The 20,007-nt window shown below is 35.8% G+C and overlaps 1 protein-coding gene across 2 annotated transcripts in view; it reads right to left on the reverse strand.

Annotated features, from left to right (window-relative positions):
• The window catches only part of ITGBL1 (integrin subunit beta like 1), a 131,361-nt gene that overhangs the window by 44,157 nt on the left and 67,197 nt on the right, over positions 1-20,007 (reverse strand). For both annotated transcript variants that reach the window (XM_090129210.1, XM_090129204.1), the window contains exon 7: positions 19,678-19,824. In XM_090129210.1, coding sequence (XP_089985336.1) covers positions 19,678-19,824 — 147 coding nt within the window. The remainder of the gene's footprint in view (positions 1-19,677; positions 19,825-20,007) is intronic.

The raw sequence follows: 20,007 nt of genomic DNA on the forward strand, positions 1-20,007 counted from the left end.
TCACTAGCGATTTATTATTCAATTACTATTCATCTGCATCCTCATTAAAACTAGAAAAATTCATTCTTGGCCATAACATTACTGGGATATCTCCAGTGAAAAATCAACCACCATGAGTGTAAGATGCCAATAATGAAGTTCAATGCATCATATATATGAGGCTGAGATGCATCTGAGTTGCATATTGCAAATATATTTATCAAGTGATAGTCAATGGTGCATCACATTCATATATGAATCTATGATATGAAATTAAAGGGAACCTAACACAAAATAAATGCAGGCTGTTCAGACCAACCTCCTAATTACTTGCCTATCCAGAAGAGTGAAAAAAGATCATCATATTCTTTGTTTATGTAACAGCTTTTAAGTATTAAAACATGCTGAAATTAATAAAACAGAATGATTACTCATTTGGGTAGAAGCCCAAAAAATATAAGTAGAGGTAAAAGCTTAAATGTAAAGAACTAGAATTTAAAACATTTTTATGCAAGCTCAAATTAATTATCATTTCAATGATGATAAAACACAGATTAGTAGCCTGTGCTTTTTTAATAAAGGATGGATTAACTATAACTGAATCAAATTTGGTAACCACAGTCAACTTTAAAATCCACATAGTTTAATCTAATATATAAGCAGCAAACCGAATTCAAGTACTCTGGTACATACACAAAAATTATAAATCTGTATATAATTGTGATTTTTCAGTTTCTATTAACCATTTTTTACTTTCATCATTGACCAAAGTCTGAAGTGCAACTTTAAAGTGGGAGATGCTTCCAACTGCTCTTTGAAAATGTTTTAGTGAATATATCAGTACAATCTGCAGAATATCTCTGCAGTGTAGGATAAATCTCTGCCTTCTCAAGCTACAAGAAATTAATGCAATTTCCCACGTAGTAAGGTAATACATAGGACAAATTCCTGCATCAGCATCTTCACTAACTAAGAAGCCTCTGTGAAGTACATTGTTGATGAAGATTGAGTAACTGACTCCATGCAGCTGTGATATGAATGGGGATGAACATATATGGTTCTAGAGGTTCCTACAGGACTCTGTGTGAAGGGGATGAGAAGGTCTCTGGATCTGATAACAATGCAACAGGGCCTGCCGTTACTCCAGCCCTTATAACAGACCCTGCAGTTGCTCCAGCCTCTGTGTAGGATCCACAGCATGACTCCATTTACCTAGTCTCTGAGTAGCAGGGCATTGCTAATGACCTGACTACCCATTCTACATGCATTTTGTTTGTAATTGTAAAGATAGTTAAAAGATTTGTATTTTTCCCTGTCTCTCAACTTGATGCTCAACTACAGTGTTGTGACAAGCATCATCACTGCCATAATTCCTTTGTGTCCAGTGAATCAGCAGCCAGCTGTAAGCAGGACTTCTGATGCTACTAGGGGTAACAGAAGATTTTGTGCTGTAGGAAAAAGTTGCAGCAAGGTAAAATTGTAATTATTTTGGTTTTTTAGTGTTATGGAGTGTAAAGGTATGCAGGTCAGTTGACTTAAATGGGACAGAGGATCTATGCACTTAGTTCTTCAGTTTTATGTTACTGTACGTTATTAAGGACTGAAAATCAGTGCCATTCAAAGTTAGAAGATGCTGCCACTGTGAATTCATTGCTTGGTAGATATATTGAGCATTATTGTTTGGCAGTACCTCCTCCAGCCAGAGGAGGCTCATTTGCACAGATTTTCATAGGTCATTGGTCAAAATCACTTTGAGCTCACATCTTGGTAGATGTTGGCAGTACAACACAAAATGATATTATGATATTATATTTACCATTATTTATTGCATATTATAGCAAATTTAACCAAGTGTACATTACTTCAGAATCCTAGCCTTTACACTTTTACTGTACGCACCCTTAGGTGTATCTGCTCCTACTTACTGATTATGCTTGTGAAATAAATATTCAGCATGCAACAGAGCCACAAGAATCAATATCTGGATTATGCAGAGTAATATATGATGCATTTTGAAATGCAAGGGATCTTGAAATATCTTCTACACTTCAGTGGCTCATTTATCATTGCAAAGGTCATGGATTTCAATATTACTAATGCTCTAAAAATCTTTAGGTTAATGTCTATCAAAGTATCTTACTTTGTGAACAGCCCTCTCATTTTATCATACATTGAAATAGGGCAAAAATGTTCTGTAGTTAACAGACATGTCCTTGGGCTTTGGATTAAATATTCAGGAAGGGAGGGAAGGAGGGAGGGAGGGAGGGAGGGAGGGAGGGAGGGAGGGAGGGAGGGAGGGAGGGAGGGAGGGAGGGAGGGAAGGAGGAAGGGAGGAAGGGAGGAAGGGAGGAAGGGAGGAAGGGAGGAAGGGAGGAAGGGAGGAAGGGAGGAAGGAAGGAAGGAAGGAAGGAAGGAAGGAAGGAAGGAAGGAAGGAAGGAAGGAAGGAAGGAAGGAAGGAAGGAAGGAAGGAAGGAAGGAAGGAAGGAAGGAAGGAAGGAAGGAAGGAAGGAAGGAAGGAAGGAAGGAAGGAAGGAAGGAAGGAAGGAAATTAGTGATCTATTAGCTACATCTGGACTTATGTTGCTGGGTTATTCCCGTAGCACTACCACAAGTCATTCCACACCTGCTACAGAAAAAAAATAGTTGTCTCATGAGTCTATAGGAGATGTGAACAGTAAGTAATAGGGACAACAAATACCTCATAAATAATATTCATTGAATGAAAACAGCAATATTAAATGTTAAGTTCTTCACTAAATGTTCTTTTTTATCCTCCAAAAAGGAAAAATCCTTTTCTTTTCCTCACTTCAAACAAAAATTAAAATTAATACATCATTTGAACTACTTCCTTACATAAATCTGAAATGACTGCTTCATTTTGCAAATAAACTTTTTTTTTTTTTTTTTTTTTAACTGAGGAAATAAGGAATTTGACAAACCATTTCAAAATAGCTGATGACTTTCATGACTTCCATGAGAATTCTAATAGTTTGAGAAGTGAATGTCTGTCAACCTCCCTACCTCCCCCCCTCCCTGCCCCAAAAAGCACCAATGAGAAAGTTTCGAACTATCTTACGTAGTTACGTAGTTAGTATAAACAATGCCATCTACTGGCAATAGTAATAAGGAACACTTGGTACAGGTAGTAAAGTTGCCATTCTTGCCTTGTAACATCTACTCTACAGTCCAATGGTCATTTAAGAAGATAAGTGTTTAGATTTGAAAAGAGATTTCATGTTCCATTTTTCTCTTTAATGAGTCATTTTTCCAATATATTTGGCAATATGTCCCTACTAGGAAGGAAAAGGATGAGTTCATGACTGGTTTAGAAAGAAGAATTTCATTTGTATGCATGTTCCACAGCTTTATAAACATACCAACATAGTTACAAAATAAGCACCTTTCAAAACGAGGAGAAAAGCATATTTAGCAAGAAGACATTAGTATAAACTAAGTCCGAACACAGCTGCTAAGTTAGACTATCCAAAATAGGCAGAAGATGCATTTGAAAGATTCATGAGTAAATTAGTAGGGAACATAAACCTATCAGACATACAGAAGTTGTTGTTAAGTTCTCTTCTATTACACAACTTTCCAAAAATGATCACTGAGTAAAGTGTTGACCATTTGAAGCAAATATTTGGACAGAAAGTGACTTATAATGAGCAAGAAAAGTAGATTGCAATTATCATATTATTATTTATTGTATTAAAAATACAATAAATTTATTTATGGCATTCCATAGAAAAAAATAAATAGAATCAGGAATTTGGGCCTTAAAACTATGTCTATGACCAGTGCAAAGCAATAAAGGAATAGATAGATAAATAAATAGATATATAAATAGAAAAATACATAAATGAAGTAAAATCATTAATGTTTAGTAACTCGTTTGTCTGTCCTTCTCCAGTTGCATGTCTCAGAGCTGGCAGATGAAGACACAAAAATTATTTTCATGGCAGCAATTCATTGGATCTGGTATACACCTGTCTTTCTGAAAACCTTTATAGTAAGATAGTTGTTTTGTTTTGCTTTACCCAGCACTAAGCTTTCAATTTCAGAACAACCAGAGAGCTGAAATTTCAGTAAATTTCACAGAATTTATTATTTGATCTGAAGTACTTAGGTTTTTAGGTCACGTCTCGCTTTATTTGTTCTCTGAAGTGTGATTTATATGAGAAAGTAAAAAGAACATAGACAAAGACAAATATGTGTGGCATAAAATAATTTTCCTAACAGGAGTGACAAAGCTGTCTGCTGAAAGTACTTTGAGCACTAGAGAAATGAAGATGATAAAGAAAGGGGAGAGCATTTGAAGTAATTGCCCTTACTAAGAAAAACTGTAGTAGTTCCTGTAAGAGAAATGCAATAATGATATTCAGGAACCAAATATGAGATAATAAATTACATCAATTTCTAGTTCCTCTTTCCTCTTTCTCCTATCTCAGGAAGAGATCTACAACTCCTGGGACAAATATTTTGACTTGGAAGACTTTGTTAAGACTCTTGGCACGAGGGCTGCCTTTTAGGCTGACTTCTGGACTGTGAACTGTCTTTGAACTGTGAACAAATCTCCTCCAACTATAAGCTGCAGAAAACAATTTTACTTTCTGGCTATTTTCCAAGATTTCATGCAGATGTTTACTTTTATGTCCAACTAAGACTTCAGAAAATATTTAGGTTCCTAGTTGCTAATTATAGTTCTCCATTTCCCATTGGTAACTGCAAAAACTCTCAGTGAGACATCAGAAGCCTAAATATTTTCACCAATTTCACTTCTCCTTAGGTACCTGCTTCCACTGAAAATATTTATTCTAGGTTGTACTCAGCTCTCATAGTATACTGATCTCTGCAGAAGTATTTAAAAGTAGGGAAATACTTCAAATCTCTCCTTATTTTTGGAGCTTATACTCTTATTTCATTTTACTACTCAAAGCAAGAATGCAGTGGTTTATACTGTCACAGGAAACAAAATACTTAGGAAGCACCTTTCATATAAAAAATGTTGCTGAATTTTTCCAACATGTGTTCAAACTTTTAAAACATTAGAGTCCTGTTTCTTTAAAGAAAATCTTTTCAAAGATAGTGATTACTTAACAGCAACTCATAAAATTTTCCTTTTAGTTTCTTCAGAAAAAGAAAGTTAATCAAATGTTACGTTTTTCCAAATCAGTCTGTTCTTTCTTTGTATTGTTCTTCTCCTTATAGATAGTAACACTGATCTCTGTGCACCTTTGCAACTTAAAAAAGTAGTAAAGCAAAAAGTCAGCTTAAATATCAAATTGTGTTGATTTAAATTTGGCACTTGCTAAATGTCTTAACTTCTTAAAAATACTAAAAAAAAATGTTGTACTTCTTTTCCTGATTGTGAAGCCTACATACTTGGAGAATGAGATTCACTGACTCTATAAATTAACTTTGTGGCAATCTGACTCTCACAAAATACCCCTATATCTAATTTATCAGTTAGAATTTAGCTAGACCAGAACATTGCTATTGATGCAAAGTTGATAGATTATTTTTGACTGTCAGAGAAATAAAGTCTGCTTAGTTTTTTAATACCTTTCTCCCTAAATGAATGCAAAGTGCTTTTTAATCTTTGTACCTATAAACTTCTAATTTACTGTAATGATAAGCAGTTACTATAGGAAAAGAATAATTCCATAATTACTTGCACCATGAACGTGACATTGCAAAATACCTGAAGAAAAAGCACAAATGCTTGAATAGAAAACTGTGAGATGGAAAAGCAGGTAAGTATTGATCAAGCTGGAATCTTGTGTGCTGTAAACCTAGTTAAGAAAAGTGTGGCTGAGAGGAGGTTGCATTTTTATGTTACGAGAATTTGAGTTTCTGAAGTCATTCCACACATTTCAGGCTTCCTTTCCAAAATGCAGATTATTAAAAGCAAGCTGTCTTGCAGTATTCACCAGAAACCCAAACCATTTTGATTCATTATAATTTTCAGGTTGCCCAGAGAGGTTGTAGATGCCCCATTCCTGGAGGCACTCAAGACCAGGCTGGATTTGGCTCTGAGCAGCCTGGTCTAGTGGTTGGTGACTCTGGACATAGTGGGGGGAGGGGGGAGGGAGTTGAAACAAGATGATGTTTGAGGTCCTTTTCAACCCAGACCATTCTATGATTCTATGATTCTATTACTCAGCTCAAAAGATTGCTTCCATTTGATTTTTCTTACAATATTTTTAACTGAAAATTTTCTAAAAGAAGCACAAAAAGAAGAAAACAAACTACTCAGTCAACCTGGGAATCTATTAGTTTTCTGTTACACTATGCAAAATAAATTTTGGGATAGCACTGACCCATTTGTTTTACACAAGCTGCTATTTTGGAGAAGGCACAGAGCAGGTGATAACTGCAGTGAGTCTTTGGAAAGTTGCACAGGCTTCTTTTCCATCTTTTCCTGTGGGCTTCACAGATATCCTACCAACCACAGTGCAGAAAGGAGGTCAGTCTTCTTTGTTATAACCACAGTATTTGATAGATATCTCTTAACTAGTCAAACAGGATTGGAAATGTTCCCTGGCGCCAGGGCCATTTGGCACGGAAGAACTGGCATCCGTACTGCCAAGCTCTCTTTCTCAAAGGTAGCCTCATCCATTCTGCCTACTGAAGCCAGTCACTAGCCCACGCTAATTCCTGAACTATAAGCAGGAATTGTTTGGAAAGGATACTAGCTGGCACAGGCAGAAGTGGACCAGCTACTGTTCTAGCCATTTGACATTACAGGCAAGCAAGCTTCAGTATCTGGGGATGATCCAAAGTGCTGCTTAATTTTCTAGTCTAGACATCACTGGCTAAGGCAGCTTGAAACAGTCATAAACTACAATAACATATTCAGAACAAGGGCTCATATCTAGTTATCAACAGCAGAGGTACTTTGCCCCAGCCCACACAGATATCTATTAATTTTATTTATAGTGTAATACAACATTATAGCTGGGGTAGATGATTTCATAAACTAGTGAGATTTATAGAACACAGATGAAGGCATCTAAAGGTTAGCCTGATAGTCACTCTCATTAAGGACAGTAGGGAAAAGTAGAAACAATGACAATTCATCTTTAACAACTCAGAAATAAAAAATAAATGGAAATACTGCCTCTGATCTGAAGGTACTCTCTTTCCACTGAAAACAAAGGCTGAAATATCTGAGACTTGGATGTCTAGATAAATTTGAGAGATTAAACTCATCTAGAATATTCTACTGTATTTACAATAGCTAACATATGTTTAATATGGGGACTTGACTTTCGTTTTACCTACTGTGCAAGGTAAACAGAAATGCACTGGTGTGCATACACCAGACATCTCTGCATTTTCAAATGAAATCTGACTCATATAGAGATGTTACAGTATAATATACTTATTATTCCAAAAGTTTTGGACAATACAGATCTTCTTTTCAAATTCTGTGGCTATAAGCAACCTCATGACTTACAGTCAGATTTTTTGCAGATCAACAAGCTGTGAAATCTAATCAGCTCTCACACATAAACATATCAATTTTTCTTTCTTCTTTTTTTTTTCTTTTTTTTTCTTTTTTCCTTTTTTCTTCTTTCTTTTTTTCTTTTTAGTTTCTTCTTTTTTCTTTTTCTTTTTTCATTTTTGTTTTTGTTTTTTCTTTTTAATTTAAACAGAGATTCTTTTGAAATATCTCCTGTTACTGTGACAAAACACAAATACTTCATGCATCAAAGCTATCAGAGAGATTATATTTATAGGTACTTTTGTTTCAAACACCTGCTATGTTTCCAAAAATGCAAGATGAACATACGTATCCCTGTTGTGCTATTCACATTGCACAAACATTCCTTCAGACAATTGACCTTGCATATTACAATGAGTAACTTTGTCTGCAGTATGAATCATCTGCATATTTCTGGAAATATTCAAGACATTGATAAATCTTGTCTTCAGTTTAGATAAGAAATCATTTTTGAAGTGAACCAAGACAGAATGACACTTTTGGAACAGTAAAAATCTAATCTACTTTTAAAATTATTATTAATTTTAATTGATTCTAACTTCTCAGAATAGAGCAAATAGCTTATGTTATAGCTTATTCATACAAACAATGCTGGTATATTAAAAGGGCAAGTGTATTTGATATTTCTTAAGTATTCTTCAGCAGAAATTAATGAAATTTTTCTGCAAACCTCTGACTATCATACTTCAACATATGCAGTTCTTCCATCTAGCATTCATAATCCATTGATTTTCTAGACTCTTCTAGCACATACAATCCATCAAAGATCTTGACATGCTGTTGGTCTACACAAGGTCCAACAGTTTGAAGTAAAAGAGGTCCCTGAACAAAAATTGTCATCTATGTCAGAAGATACACTGTTTAGGAAAAAAGCAGAATTCTACCAATCTGAAATCGGAAGATATAGGTTAAAATCACTTAACAAGTCTGGACTACGAAGAGACTATGTTGTCAGGTTTTGGTTTTTGCTTATTTGATTTTCAATATTCCACATCAAAACATCATGTACTGGAATTAAAGTGTTAATGCTCTAATTGTACGTACCTATCCCTATACATTGCAGAAGTCACGGGATCTGACCCTTCCGGGGGGGGTGGTCTCTTACTGCCTGGCGGTGGGTGCTGGAGGGTGCTTTCCTAGCCGTTCCAAGATTTTCAGGTTTGACTCGGTCTCGGGAGCTCTCTCTCATATCTTATTTGATTTATTAGTCTCAATTTCAATTAGATTGTATTATATTGTGTTATCTTGCATTCCGATATCATAGTTAGTAAAATAAGTTTACCTCCATAGATTGTTGCCGCTGTTTTTTTTTCCTTTTCCCCCTTCCTTCCCATTTTGTGGGCCCAGGCGGGGGGTGGGGAGGTCAGGGGCCTACTGCCCCCTGTCACGGGCATAAACTGATAATTAATTAATAAAAAATGCATTGTTCCATGACAAATTAAAGGAATAATGACCAAACACATGATTCTACACACACGCCAACAGGCATGTGGTTCAAAAACATGCAAGCCAACTTGCTAGGGGGCTTGTGCAGTTTGATCCACCAAGCACAAAAAAGTACTGCTGTATTTTGTCTCCCTTTTCACCTGTGGAGGTACAAATCCAGTTGCCAATTAATCATTTACACTGATTTATTTTTTTCTGGAGGTCAGAGAGTAAAACTATACCCAAGCTGAAAGAAAGAAAAGATCAAGGTAGTACACCTTTACTTTTCTAACCAGTAAGCAGAAAGAATGTGTGGCAGAACTACACCACATATTCCAGATTTCAAAATTCTGAAACAGAATGTCTGCCAATAATCTGTGCATGGATCATTTATCTTGCTCTTATTTCCTGATAGATGAAGCTACATGCTATGATTTAATGGTCATTAATATGATGAAGACTGACACATGAAAAAGCCAACTGATTACTTTTTAAATTTTGTAGCTGTAATTGATCTATGCTCATTTTAGGTGTTACTCTAGTTACTTTAAGGAATTGCTTGTACTCTTTGAAGTATATAGGCTTTAAAAACAGCAAGAAGATGTACTTAGAAACAAAACATTCCATAAAATGGGCAGTTACAAAATCTTATCCTAACCTCTTCAAGATTGCACAAGAAATCAAGGCTGACTGACCATCAGACATCTAGTACACAGGCTGTACCATAGACTGATAGAATCAAATATGTTGAAAGGGTATCTGAGAGGCAAATAGCCCAAACTTCTATCCAGATAGTTGTTACAGCAGGTTGCCCAAAGTAACAACCCACTGAATTTTGAAAGATGCCATGGATGGAGATTCCAAAATTTCTCTCCATGCCTTCTCCAGTGTTTGACCGCCTTAATGGTAAAAAGAAAAAAGTCCTTATACCACACTGCATTTTTCCATGTTTCAGTGTTGGTCTGTTGGATCTCAGTCTAAGAGGATTCTGACTTCATTTTCTCTACACTCTCCTGTTTTTAACAACAATTAAGTCTTCATTTAACCTTCCCTACCAAAAGCTAATGTCTCAGTTCTTTCAGCTTCCCTGCATACTTCATTAGCTCCATCCCCTAAATTGTGTTAGAAACCCCCAATTGGACTTACTTCACAGGGGCATATTTCTCATACTTGGAAGTCCAAAACTAGACACTATGGTGCAAAGGTGGCCTCACAAATGCCAAACTGGGAGGAAGAATCTATTTCTTCAGCATATTTGCGGTAGCTTGGCTAATGCTGCATGTTACATAGTTGGTTTTTTGCTGAAATTGTCCAGTGGTGATTTAATTTGCTGATGAGGTCTGCTTTTGTGGTAAAGATTTGTATAAGCATAGCCCCCAGTCTGTATGCTGTGTAGCCTTATCATATCCCAGATATAGGATATTCCATTTATCCTTGTTGAAATTCTTGTCAGACTGTCATTTCAAGGATGTCCAGGTCCACTGAATAGCAGTTTCAACCTTCAGTGTATTATCTTATATTCCCAATTTCCTGTCATACACAAACTTGCCTACAGTGCACTTTATCACATAACTCAGGTTAAGTAAGATGTTGAACAATTCTTGGCCCCCATATTAACTCCTGAGAGGGTTGTTTACCAGAGTGCTTACCAGAGGGAGTTTATTCTGCTGATCACCATTCTTCCTGAACAGCAGACCAGTCAATTTTCCACCTATGTAATAATTCACTCAGCCAGCCCACATCTCATCAGGTTGACTATAAGGATAATCTGGGAGTCTATGTCAAAGACCTTATTAAAGTCAAGTTATACAACATCCACTTCTTTCCTCTCATGCACACAAAAGCCAACTCGTCACGGAAGGAAATCAGGTTATTCAAGCATTGTCTGCCCACAGTAAATCTCCATGTTCTCAGCTTATTTTATCCTTCACACACTTGGAAATAGTTTCCAGGAGGGTTTTCTCTCTCACCTTACCAGAGACAAAGGTTAGGCTAATCTAAATGACCTGTAGTTCCTTGTATTTTTATATTTCTCCAATAATCATTAACGTTCTCCCATTATCATAGTTTTTCAAAGATGAAAGAGAACAGCTTGACAATGACACTGGTCAAATTCTTCAGCATCTTTATATTCATTCCATCTGGTCCCATGAATTTCTTTATGTTCAGTTGACTGGAATGTCCCCAAACTGTGCCTTCCTCAGTAGACAGTTACATACAAGGGCTGCTCCGGAAGATCGAGTTTCCTCTTTTATTATGTTGGCCCACGATGTCAGAGTTGGATGTTGGTGATACAGCAGTAGAGGTTGAATCTTCCTACCAATATCCCATTACATTTTATTGCCATGTGACAGATGGCAGCACAGGGGCAGTCTGACAAAATTACATCTGACATGAAAGTGCATATGAAACAAAGGGGAATAATTGAATTCCTCCATGCAGAAAAAATGGCACCCGTTGACATTCATCAACACTTTCTGAACATTTATGGAGACCAAACAATGGATGTGAGCACAGCAAGATGGTGGGTAGTGCATTTCAGCAGAAGTGGCAGTGAAGTTGTCATTTATGCTGGTGCTGATTTTCACGAGTGTGTTGTGCAGGCTCTTGTTCATCACTGGCAAAAATGCATAGCTAATGCTGGTGACTGTGTTGTAAAATAATGTTTTGTAGTGAGAATTTGCTCTGTCAAATAGCGTTATTGTGCTCTTTGTATTTGTTGTAGTTCCCATGGAAGTAAATAGGACGCATTATTTTTGGAGTGACCTATGTTGCAGGCTGCTAGTAGCCTGGGAGGCCAGATCTTACCAATTACAAACATGAAAAAAGTACCCCAGTATTTTCCAAACTCTTAGTTACTAAGGTCTCTGATCCACTGAGCAGCATGCCCACATCCTCCGTTGTCTTCCTTTTTCTGATATGTTCATAGACACACTTCTTTCAGCCCTTCATGTCTCTTCCTGCTCCAGCTCTACCTGAGTTTTGGTTTTCCTAATTCCATTCTTGCCTTCTCAGGGAGTATATGTTTCTCCCAAGTAATTTATCCTTATTTCATCCTTCTGCTTATTTCTTCGCATATTCCAGCTCAGACATGTCCAGCAAAGCATGTCCTCCATGGTGGCCTACATGTGTCATGAATGTGTCTTTTGATTATGCCAGAGATCTCCTGGATTACTTGAGTTGTGCTCTCTTGATTATCCAGGAGATATGTCAGTGACTGAATTTGCCACTAAGTAACGAAGCTAACAATATTGAGATTTCTTTCATCTCTCTGCAAAAGGCTTTATTTAGATCTTTTCTTGATCGCATGGTCTGTAGAGACCACATAACATTTGTTAGTCTGCTCTCTGATCCTTACTCATAATAAACAACATAAATAAACACTCATATAGTCATGTCATTACATAAACATATCATATATAAATAATTATGCCTGCATATTTCATAATCATCAAAACAGCAGAATTTATTTTGTCCTGCACTGTCTTCCTTACAGTCAAAAATAAAATGAAAGATATTTGAATCAAGAAGTGCTATACTGGAAGAGAGCAAGTCATTTTCATTGCAAAGAGGCATCCATGGCAGTTACTCTGCCAGCCATAAATATTATTCTGCTTCTTTTATTTCACAGCCCTAATTCTTAAGTATCATCCTAAAATAGACATATTACTTTTCCTCTGTTCTTTTCCTCTTCTCAAACTTCCCACTCTGAAAATCAGTGGGAAACTTCAGTACATTCATACATTCTATTACAATTTTTTTTTTGAGAACCACTTTATTCTTGTAATATCATACACATCTCAAACACTGGCGACTTCCATCACATCCTGCTTCCACCAGAACAGATTAAAAAAACCCTTAAGTGGAGATAAAGTGCTTCCTGAAGTATGTATTTATTTTTGAGCTATAAGCACTGTAAGAATGGGTTCACTGCAGAAATGAAATGTTCTCTTGACCTACAATCCTCCCTTGGTTCCTCTGCCCCTACTTCCTATCTCCTGAAAAGGCAACAGTAAAAGGCAAAAACAATAGCAACCAGTGCTTAAGGTGAGTCACTGACAAATAAGCAGTATTCTCTAGAGGAGTAGTGCAGCATTGGGATCTTGAAAAAATATTCTTACAAAAGGGCAATTGCATTAAAAAAAAAAATGGAAATGGGAAAAGATAAAATATTCTTAGCATGTCCAGACTGGCTTTCCTAAGTAAAGGCAGCTTTATGAGGATCTTGCTTCAAATAAAGAAGGCTCATACAGAGCCTGAAGAGCCTGAATCAGAAAAACAGTTTAAAATCAGTGATCTGAGCTACTTATAGACAAACCTTTTCCTACTCCTTAAAAAAAAAAAAAAAAAAAAAAAAAAAAAAAAGATTTGCCCATATTTTTTTCTTTGACGTCAACAGACTATACAAGAGGACTTCGGCATGTCAGTCCAGTACATAAGAGCATATGAAATTGTATAACAACCACTGTCATGACAGCTCATCTGGCATTAAAGCACTAGTATAGAAAGAGTACCTCTCTGCTTGAAGCACGCAAATGAATAACAGAGCTCAGTCTCAAAACTGATGAGGTGAAAAATACAGATGCTTATTGGGAATCATGACTTGCATTTTAGTTCTCTTCTTGTTCATAACATGCTGCCAGACTGGCTACTATAGTGCTTTAATTAGGACCTCCTTCAGAATGCAGAGGTCACGCAAAATGAATGAAAACAGCAGGCCAAATTCAGAGATGGTGTATATTAGAGTAATTAGCACTTCAATTAAACAGTACAGTTTGCAAAGTAAGAGACTGCAATAAAGTAGCAGGGATAGTAACGCAGGTTTTACCTTAGGACTGTTTACTTTTCTACTCTAATTCTGTCCTGTCATATCTAACATAACATAACATATAACATTGAATTACTCAAATGGCAACTTCCCCTACCACCTTTCTTTACCAACTCAATAAGCAATAATTATTAAATATAATGTTTTTCTATAGATACAGAATAGAAATACAAGATTTTTTTTTTTTTTTTTTTTTTTTTTGGTTAGTTTTAGTAGCATCGTGCCAGATTGGAGCCACAAGGTCTTTAATTGATATCTACACTCAGAAGAACTGTGAGGTCATAACATTTTGGTAAATAAGGCTCCAATGTTAAAAGCACAGAAGTGGTTCCCATGATCTCACATGTTCCAACAGCAGCCTTTCTAAAGCATCATCTCTGTCTGTAAAGATTTATGAGCCAGAGAGATAATCAGCTGTGCATTACCATATTACAGCTTGTACAAATTCAAAAATGTTGAAGACCTACTGAACAATGTTCTCTATATATTTCTATGAAGCTACAGTAATTCAAGATCTAAAACTCCAAATTATTTACAAGCTGAATGCTGTTTCTTCTCTATGTAGAGTTATGAATGGGTGAGTAAGAATGCTCAAGGCATTATTACAGGCTCCTTATGACATGGGTGTCAAACCTTGTGGCTTTCCTGGGCCACACTGAGTGAAAAGGAATTGTTCTGGGCCACGTATATATAGGTCACAATGAAAGTAATGCCTCCTACTTATTCTCATGGGAACAGGTACAAAGAACACAATAACACTATTTGATAGAACAAATTCTCAGCTGCAAAAAAAGCTATTTTTCAACATAGTCACCACCATGAGCTATGCATTTTCACCAGTGATGTACAAGAGCATGCATACTGCACTAGTAAAAATCTGCATCAGCAGAGGTGCTCCAACGCCACTGTCGCCTCTGTTGAAATGCACCACCAACCACCTCACTGTGCTCACATTCACTGTTTGGTCTTCATCAACGTTCAGTAAGCATTGAGGAATGTCAATGGGTGCCATTTTTTCTGCATGGAGGAATTCAGTGACACACCTTTTCTTCATATGTACTTCCGTGTCAGACAGCAGTTGGTAAGACTGCCCCTCTGCTGTCATCTGTCACACAGCAACAAAACATAATGGAAGGCTGGTGGGAAAGTTCATACTTTGCTGCCACACTAGTATTTCTCTCTGGCAACAGAGGGCTTATAAAAGTCTGGTAAAGAGTCAAATATTTGAATTGGTCATCTGATTGTAACACCACGCATTCAATTTGAAAATTTGTAGCTCATGTATTTGTACATGTACAAGTATAAAGGGAAATTTCATAGATAAAGAAGTAGTCTTATTCTCTCCATATAAAAAATAAATAAAAACCGTCATAGAAAGGAGATTAAAATGGCAAAAGACAGTACCAATATAGAGATTTGTCATTTATCTGTCTTTGGATCATTGCCACGGTATGGCTGCCTTCACTCAAGATAAGTGACAATTACAAGATCATTTTAAAAAAAAGAAGAAAGCTCTCATCTAGTATTCTCAAAACCTACTCTTATTATTTTCATTTCTCTTTCTCAAAGCTCTTCTGTAATAATTATTTTGACATCTGACTTCTGCCCTACGGGGATATTCAAGTGATTGATGTGCGCTATAAAGATAGAAAAGTGTTTTGCCTTGTCCCTTAATCATGATAAAAATAAACTCTCTCTTTGTTCCTTAACATAAGATTTTTTTTACTATGTCTTCCCCTTTATCTCTGACTGGTCTTATTGTACAGTATATCCTTAAAAGGCATAGTATTTTATTATTAAAATATTAGAACTATAGTGAAATGTCATGGAGCAAGTGATTAAAAAAAGCACTCTTAGGAATAAAAGTGTAGAAGACAATATTCATTTTATATGAACGAATCCACCTTGAATCCTCCTCTTCAATATGATGTTTTAAGAAAAGTAATTTTTGGAAATACCTAGTGATAGCATATTTGTATTCCCAAAATTGTCATCTGATCCTTCACTAACCTTTCTCCATTACATGTATAACTGGAACCGCTGCTGATCAATGTAACTGAGAGCATATGTATTTCCTCTGTTTTTACTACATCATTTTAGTGTATAGGAATTCCCACTTACAGCTCAGTATGTCAATATAAAACCTCTATCTACTTGAAACAACTTAAAAATAACAGACCATGTATATTTTTGGCAGCTCCTCTGCTCTCTTCACATGCTGACCAGAACCCATGAAACAGCTTGTTTTTCCTGTGAGTGAGTCATTAAACAATTTATTTTAGAAAGCTTTCTTTTACAGTGCTTTTATTTTTAATCTCCCTTTATCTTTTATTCCCCTTATTGAGGTTCTGTGACTTATAGTTAACAGAACATAAGGTTCTCAAAATCTGGGTATCACATGCGGCAAGTAACTTTCTTAGTTTGCATTGCTGACACCTTCTATATTCCTGCTTATTGAAGAACATTATTTGTGTTCTAGGTGAATAGTAAAAATTTGGGAACACGGTTAACATAGTTCTCCTATGAGGAAAGGTTGAGGGAACTGGGCTTGTTTAGCTTGGAAAAGAGAAGGCTCCATGGAGATCAAATTGTGGCCTTCCAGTACTTGAAGAGAGCGTATAAACAGGAGGGGGAATGGCTGCTTATGAGGGTGGATAGTGAAAGGACAAGGGGGAATGATTTTAAACAGAGGAGGTTTAGGTTAGATATTAGGAGGAAGTTTTTCACACAGAGGGTGGTGACGCACTGGAACAGGTTGCTCAAGGAGGTTGTGGATGCCCCATCCCTGGAGGCATTCAAGGCCAGGCTGGATGTGGCTCTGGGCAGCCTGGTCTGGTGGTTGGTGACCCTGCACATAGCAGGGGGGTTGAATCTAAATGATCATTGTGGTCCTTTTCAACCCAGGACATTCTGTAGAGACATCGAATAGCTATGAATAATCTTGATCCTTATAGGAATAATTAATACTAAAAAATGTTGAGTCACTGACTCATAAAAAAGAGTGAGATTAGATTAATATTCTCTTCCTTTTCCAGTCATTATTGCAGAAAAGAAAGCATAGGGTATAAAATAACCATTTTCCCATAATGAAGTTCGAAGATGGAAGCTTTTGGTTCCTCAGACTGATTAACAATTTTTGAAGAGCATAATTTTGCCATGAATTTTGTATTAATGTTATAAAATATTATCAAGTAAAACAAAACATAAGGTTTTTATGTAACTTCCAATGCCTCAAACCACTGACACAAAAACATGCAAATCCCAAACTTGTATTCATGAAGAATATAGAGGATTTGTGGTTTTCTTATCTTTTTTCTTTCTTTTTTAAATCTATTTTTAATAGTTTGCCTTCTGTAAATATTATTGGAGATTTTAAGGAATGAATCATTGGGAGTTTTATAGTCTTCAAAATCAGAAAAACATTTCAAAATGCACAAAAAACTGAAAACAGCCCACCAAGGCTTTCTTCAGTAACTCATAAGACAGAATAGAACTTCATTTGTGTACTGTTTAAATGAAGAATTGTCATATTTTGAAATCATTCTTAACATTTCATTAAGAAAATGCTATAAACAAACATACAAATTATGCTAATCTTAGGAAAAGAGTACCACAACTAAAGCCTCAACTTCCTATACCTGAAAATCTGTCATATCTCAGCAGTTAGTCAATAGCTATAGAAAATGACTATGAATTACAGCATTCTACTATGTTTCCCTCAAAATTATGGCTACCTATAATGTTATTAAATAACCTAAGGGTGCTTTGTCTGTAATGTCTTTATTCAAGAACATAAAAGTGATTGCAAAAGAGCATCAGCTGTCAGAATCACTGTTGGCTAACCCAAAAACAAAAGATACAGATGAGCAGAAATCATTCTTCAAGGACACAAAATACAAGGCAAAGCCATAAACTACTCTACATCTCTAGGCTTTCCATTCTACATTCTGCTCCATACATGACAAGCCTTTCTACAAGATCCTATTAAATAAGGGCATTTTGTATCTCTCCAGAAGCACAGTAGATTTACTCTTACTGTCCTTGTGCCATAGTCAACGGAAAAATATTACAAGAAAGTGATCAAAATACTAATGTTCAAATGGGAAGAAAATGTTTCCATTGTCTTTGGAATTTTTCTCTTCCTTGTCACAGAACGCTCCCTACTGACTTCAGAAAAACTGAGGCTTGTTTTGCAAGTCCATGGCCTTTCCCCCTCCCAGAAGACTTGACAGAAGCTGTGGTTGAATGGAAATCCATAAGTTGTTTCCTTTTCTTGTGTAACTTCTGTCCATGGCAAGACATAATGACAAGTAGTAGGATTTGCATATTGGCCCAAGGAATATAACTATACAGGCTCAATGATAAGTTTTCATAGGAATTGAACACATATATTCTTTCAGCTGTACAGGAACTGTCTTTTTTTTTTTTTTTTTTTTTTTTTTTTTTTTTTTAATTCCCAATATTCAGAATACTGTGGGAAAAAGGGGAATTCAGGAAGGTCAGCCTCAAAAAAAAAAGCCCAAAACAAAACCTGAAGGGCTTACAAACAACAGCAACAACAACAACAACAACAAAAGAAAAAGAAAATCACAAAACACAGCAAAATACAGATGATTAATCTAAATGATCGCCTTCCTCTTTTTCCCTTCTAATATCCTAAACAAAACGATTCATAGAATTAAATCAAGATAACAAATTCCATTTTAAAATTGCATTTTTTGAAACTGCTTAGATTTTTTTTTTCAAAATTTAAAACATAAACAGAAAAATATCAATTGAATTTTTATTCATATTAAACTTATGATGGTATTTTTTTCTCTGTCATTTGACTAAAATTGCATGATGTTTTATTTTTTAAACTGAGAATACATATTTCAGGCTTTGTTATGCAAACCATATAACTGTCTCCAAATGCTCAACATACACAACCCAGCAAATGAGGAAATAAACATTCAGCATCCAATGAGAACAGGACAACAGTGAGTCTTTATTAAAACATACATATAAAAAAGTAATAAATTCCAGTCTTGTTTCTTTTAGTTATAACTAATGCAATCATGAACAATAAAATGTTCAGATGTACACATTCCATCTAATTTGTACACAATATTTCCTTTGCTAATTTTCAGCAATAGTAGAGTGACTTAACCCTGTGGAAGATTCTAACATAATTAATTTAGAAAAAGAAAGCAACAACTGCTGCTATGTTTCTTTTAGGAAATAGTTAATGCTGCATTTACTAACTTATGAGTTGTTAGACATTCACAGGAAGATTAAAAATACGATTATTACAGTGCTAACTTAGCTCAATAGCCTAATTTCTGGTTATGTTAAATAATATTTGTGGGAGAAGAAATTGCAAATGAAATGACGTTTAGGGTCAAATACAATAATTCAAGACCAGCTTTAGACCTTTCCCAGCAAATACTTAAGTGGGCAGAATACATAAAAACTTCAATTATCAGTTCTAGTAAAAGTTAGTGTTATATTTACTTTTTTTTTTCTTCTATTTATGAGAAACACTTTTCACGCTTTGACAGATGAAAATTAGACACAGCATTTTACACAGACTGAAAACTGCTTCCATTAAAGACTGCAAAGAACAGCTTCATGTTTTTAATATACCCTTATCAAGACTTAACTGCAGCAATCTTCAAATCTTCCTTGAATAATCACAAAATAAATGTTCATTCACTGTAGAATCATAGAATATTTTGGATTGGAAGGGATCTTAAAGATCATCTAGTTCCAACCCCACTTTCACCTTCATATTGTCTACTTCCTTCTCAAAACTGATCAGTTTTGCAGGTTTTACTTATGCACACTGATCCAAGAAAGTTCACATTTTTCAGTACTGGTAATGTTAGATATCTGTAAAAATTATTTTATTGGGAGTATATTTTGAGAGCATGAAAATTCTACCAGGAATGTCCTTACCTCTTCCAGAGCAAGGTAAATTAGAATTTCCTTTGCATTTCTTCGCACTTTCCTCAGCTGACAATGGACAAGACCGTGGATGTTCACACTTCTTCCCTGTCCATCCTTCTTTACAGTCACACTTTCCGCAATTACACTGTCCGTGACCTTTGTAATGAATATAGCTAAAGATTAGCCTCCAACTTGATGATAGGCATTAAAACCTGATGATGAAATGAACTCTATCAAGTGTCTGGTTTCATTAAAGAGTCAGTCTGGCAAAAATACAATCAACTCACTTTTTTTCCTCACAGTAACTTGCATATCATGTCATCTGAGCTGTATTTCCTT

Source organism: Phasianus colchicus, chromosome 1 (genome assembly GCF_987193195.1).
Source record: "Phasianus colchicus chromosome 1, bPhaCol1.hap1.1, whole genome shotgun sequence".
Taxonomy (NCBI): Eukaryota; Metazoa; Chordata; class Aves; order Galliformes; family Phasianidae; genus Phasianus; species Phasianus colchicus.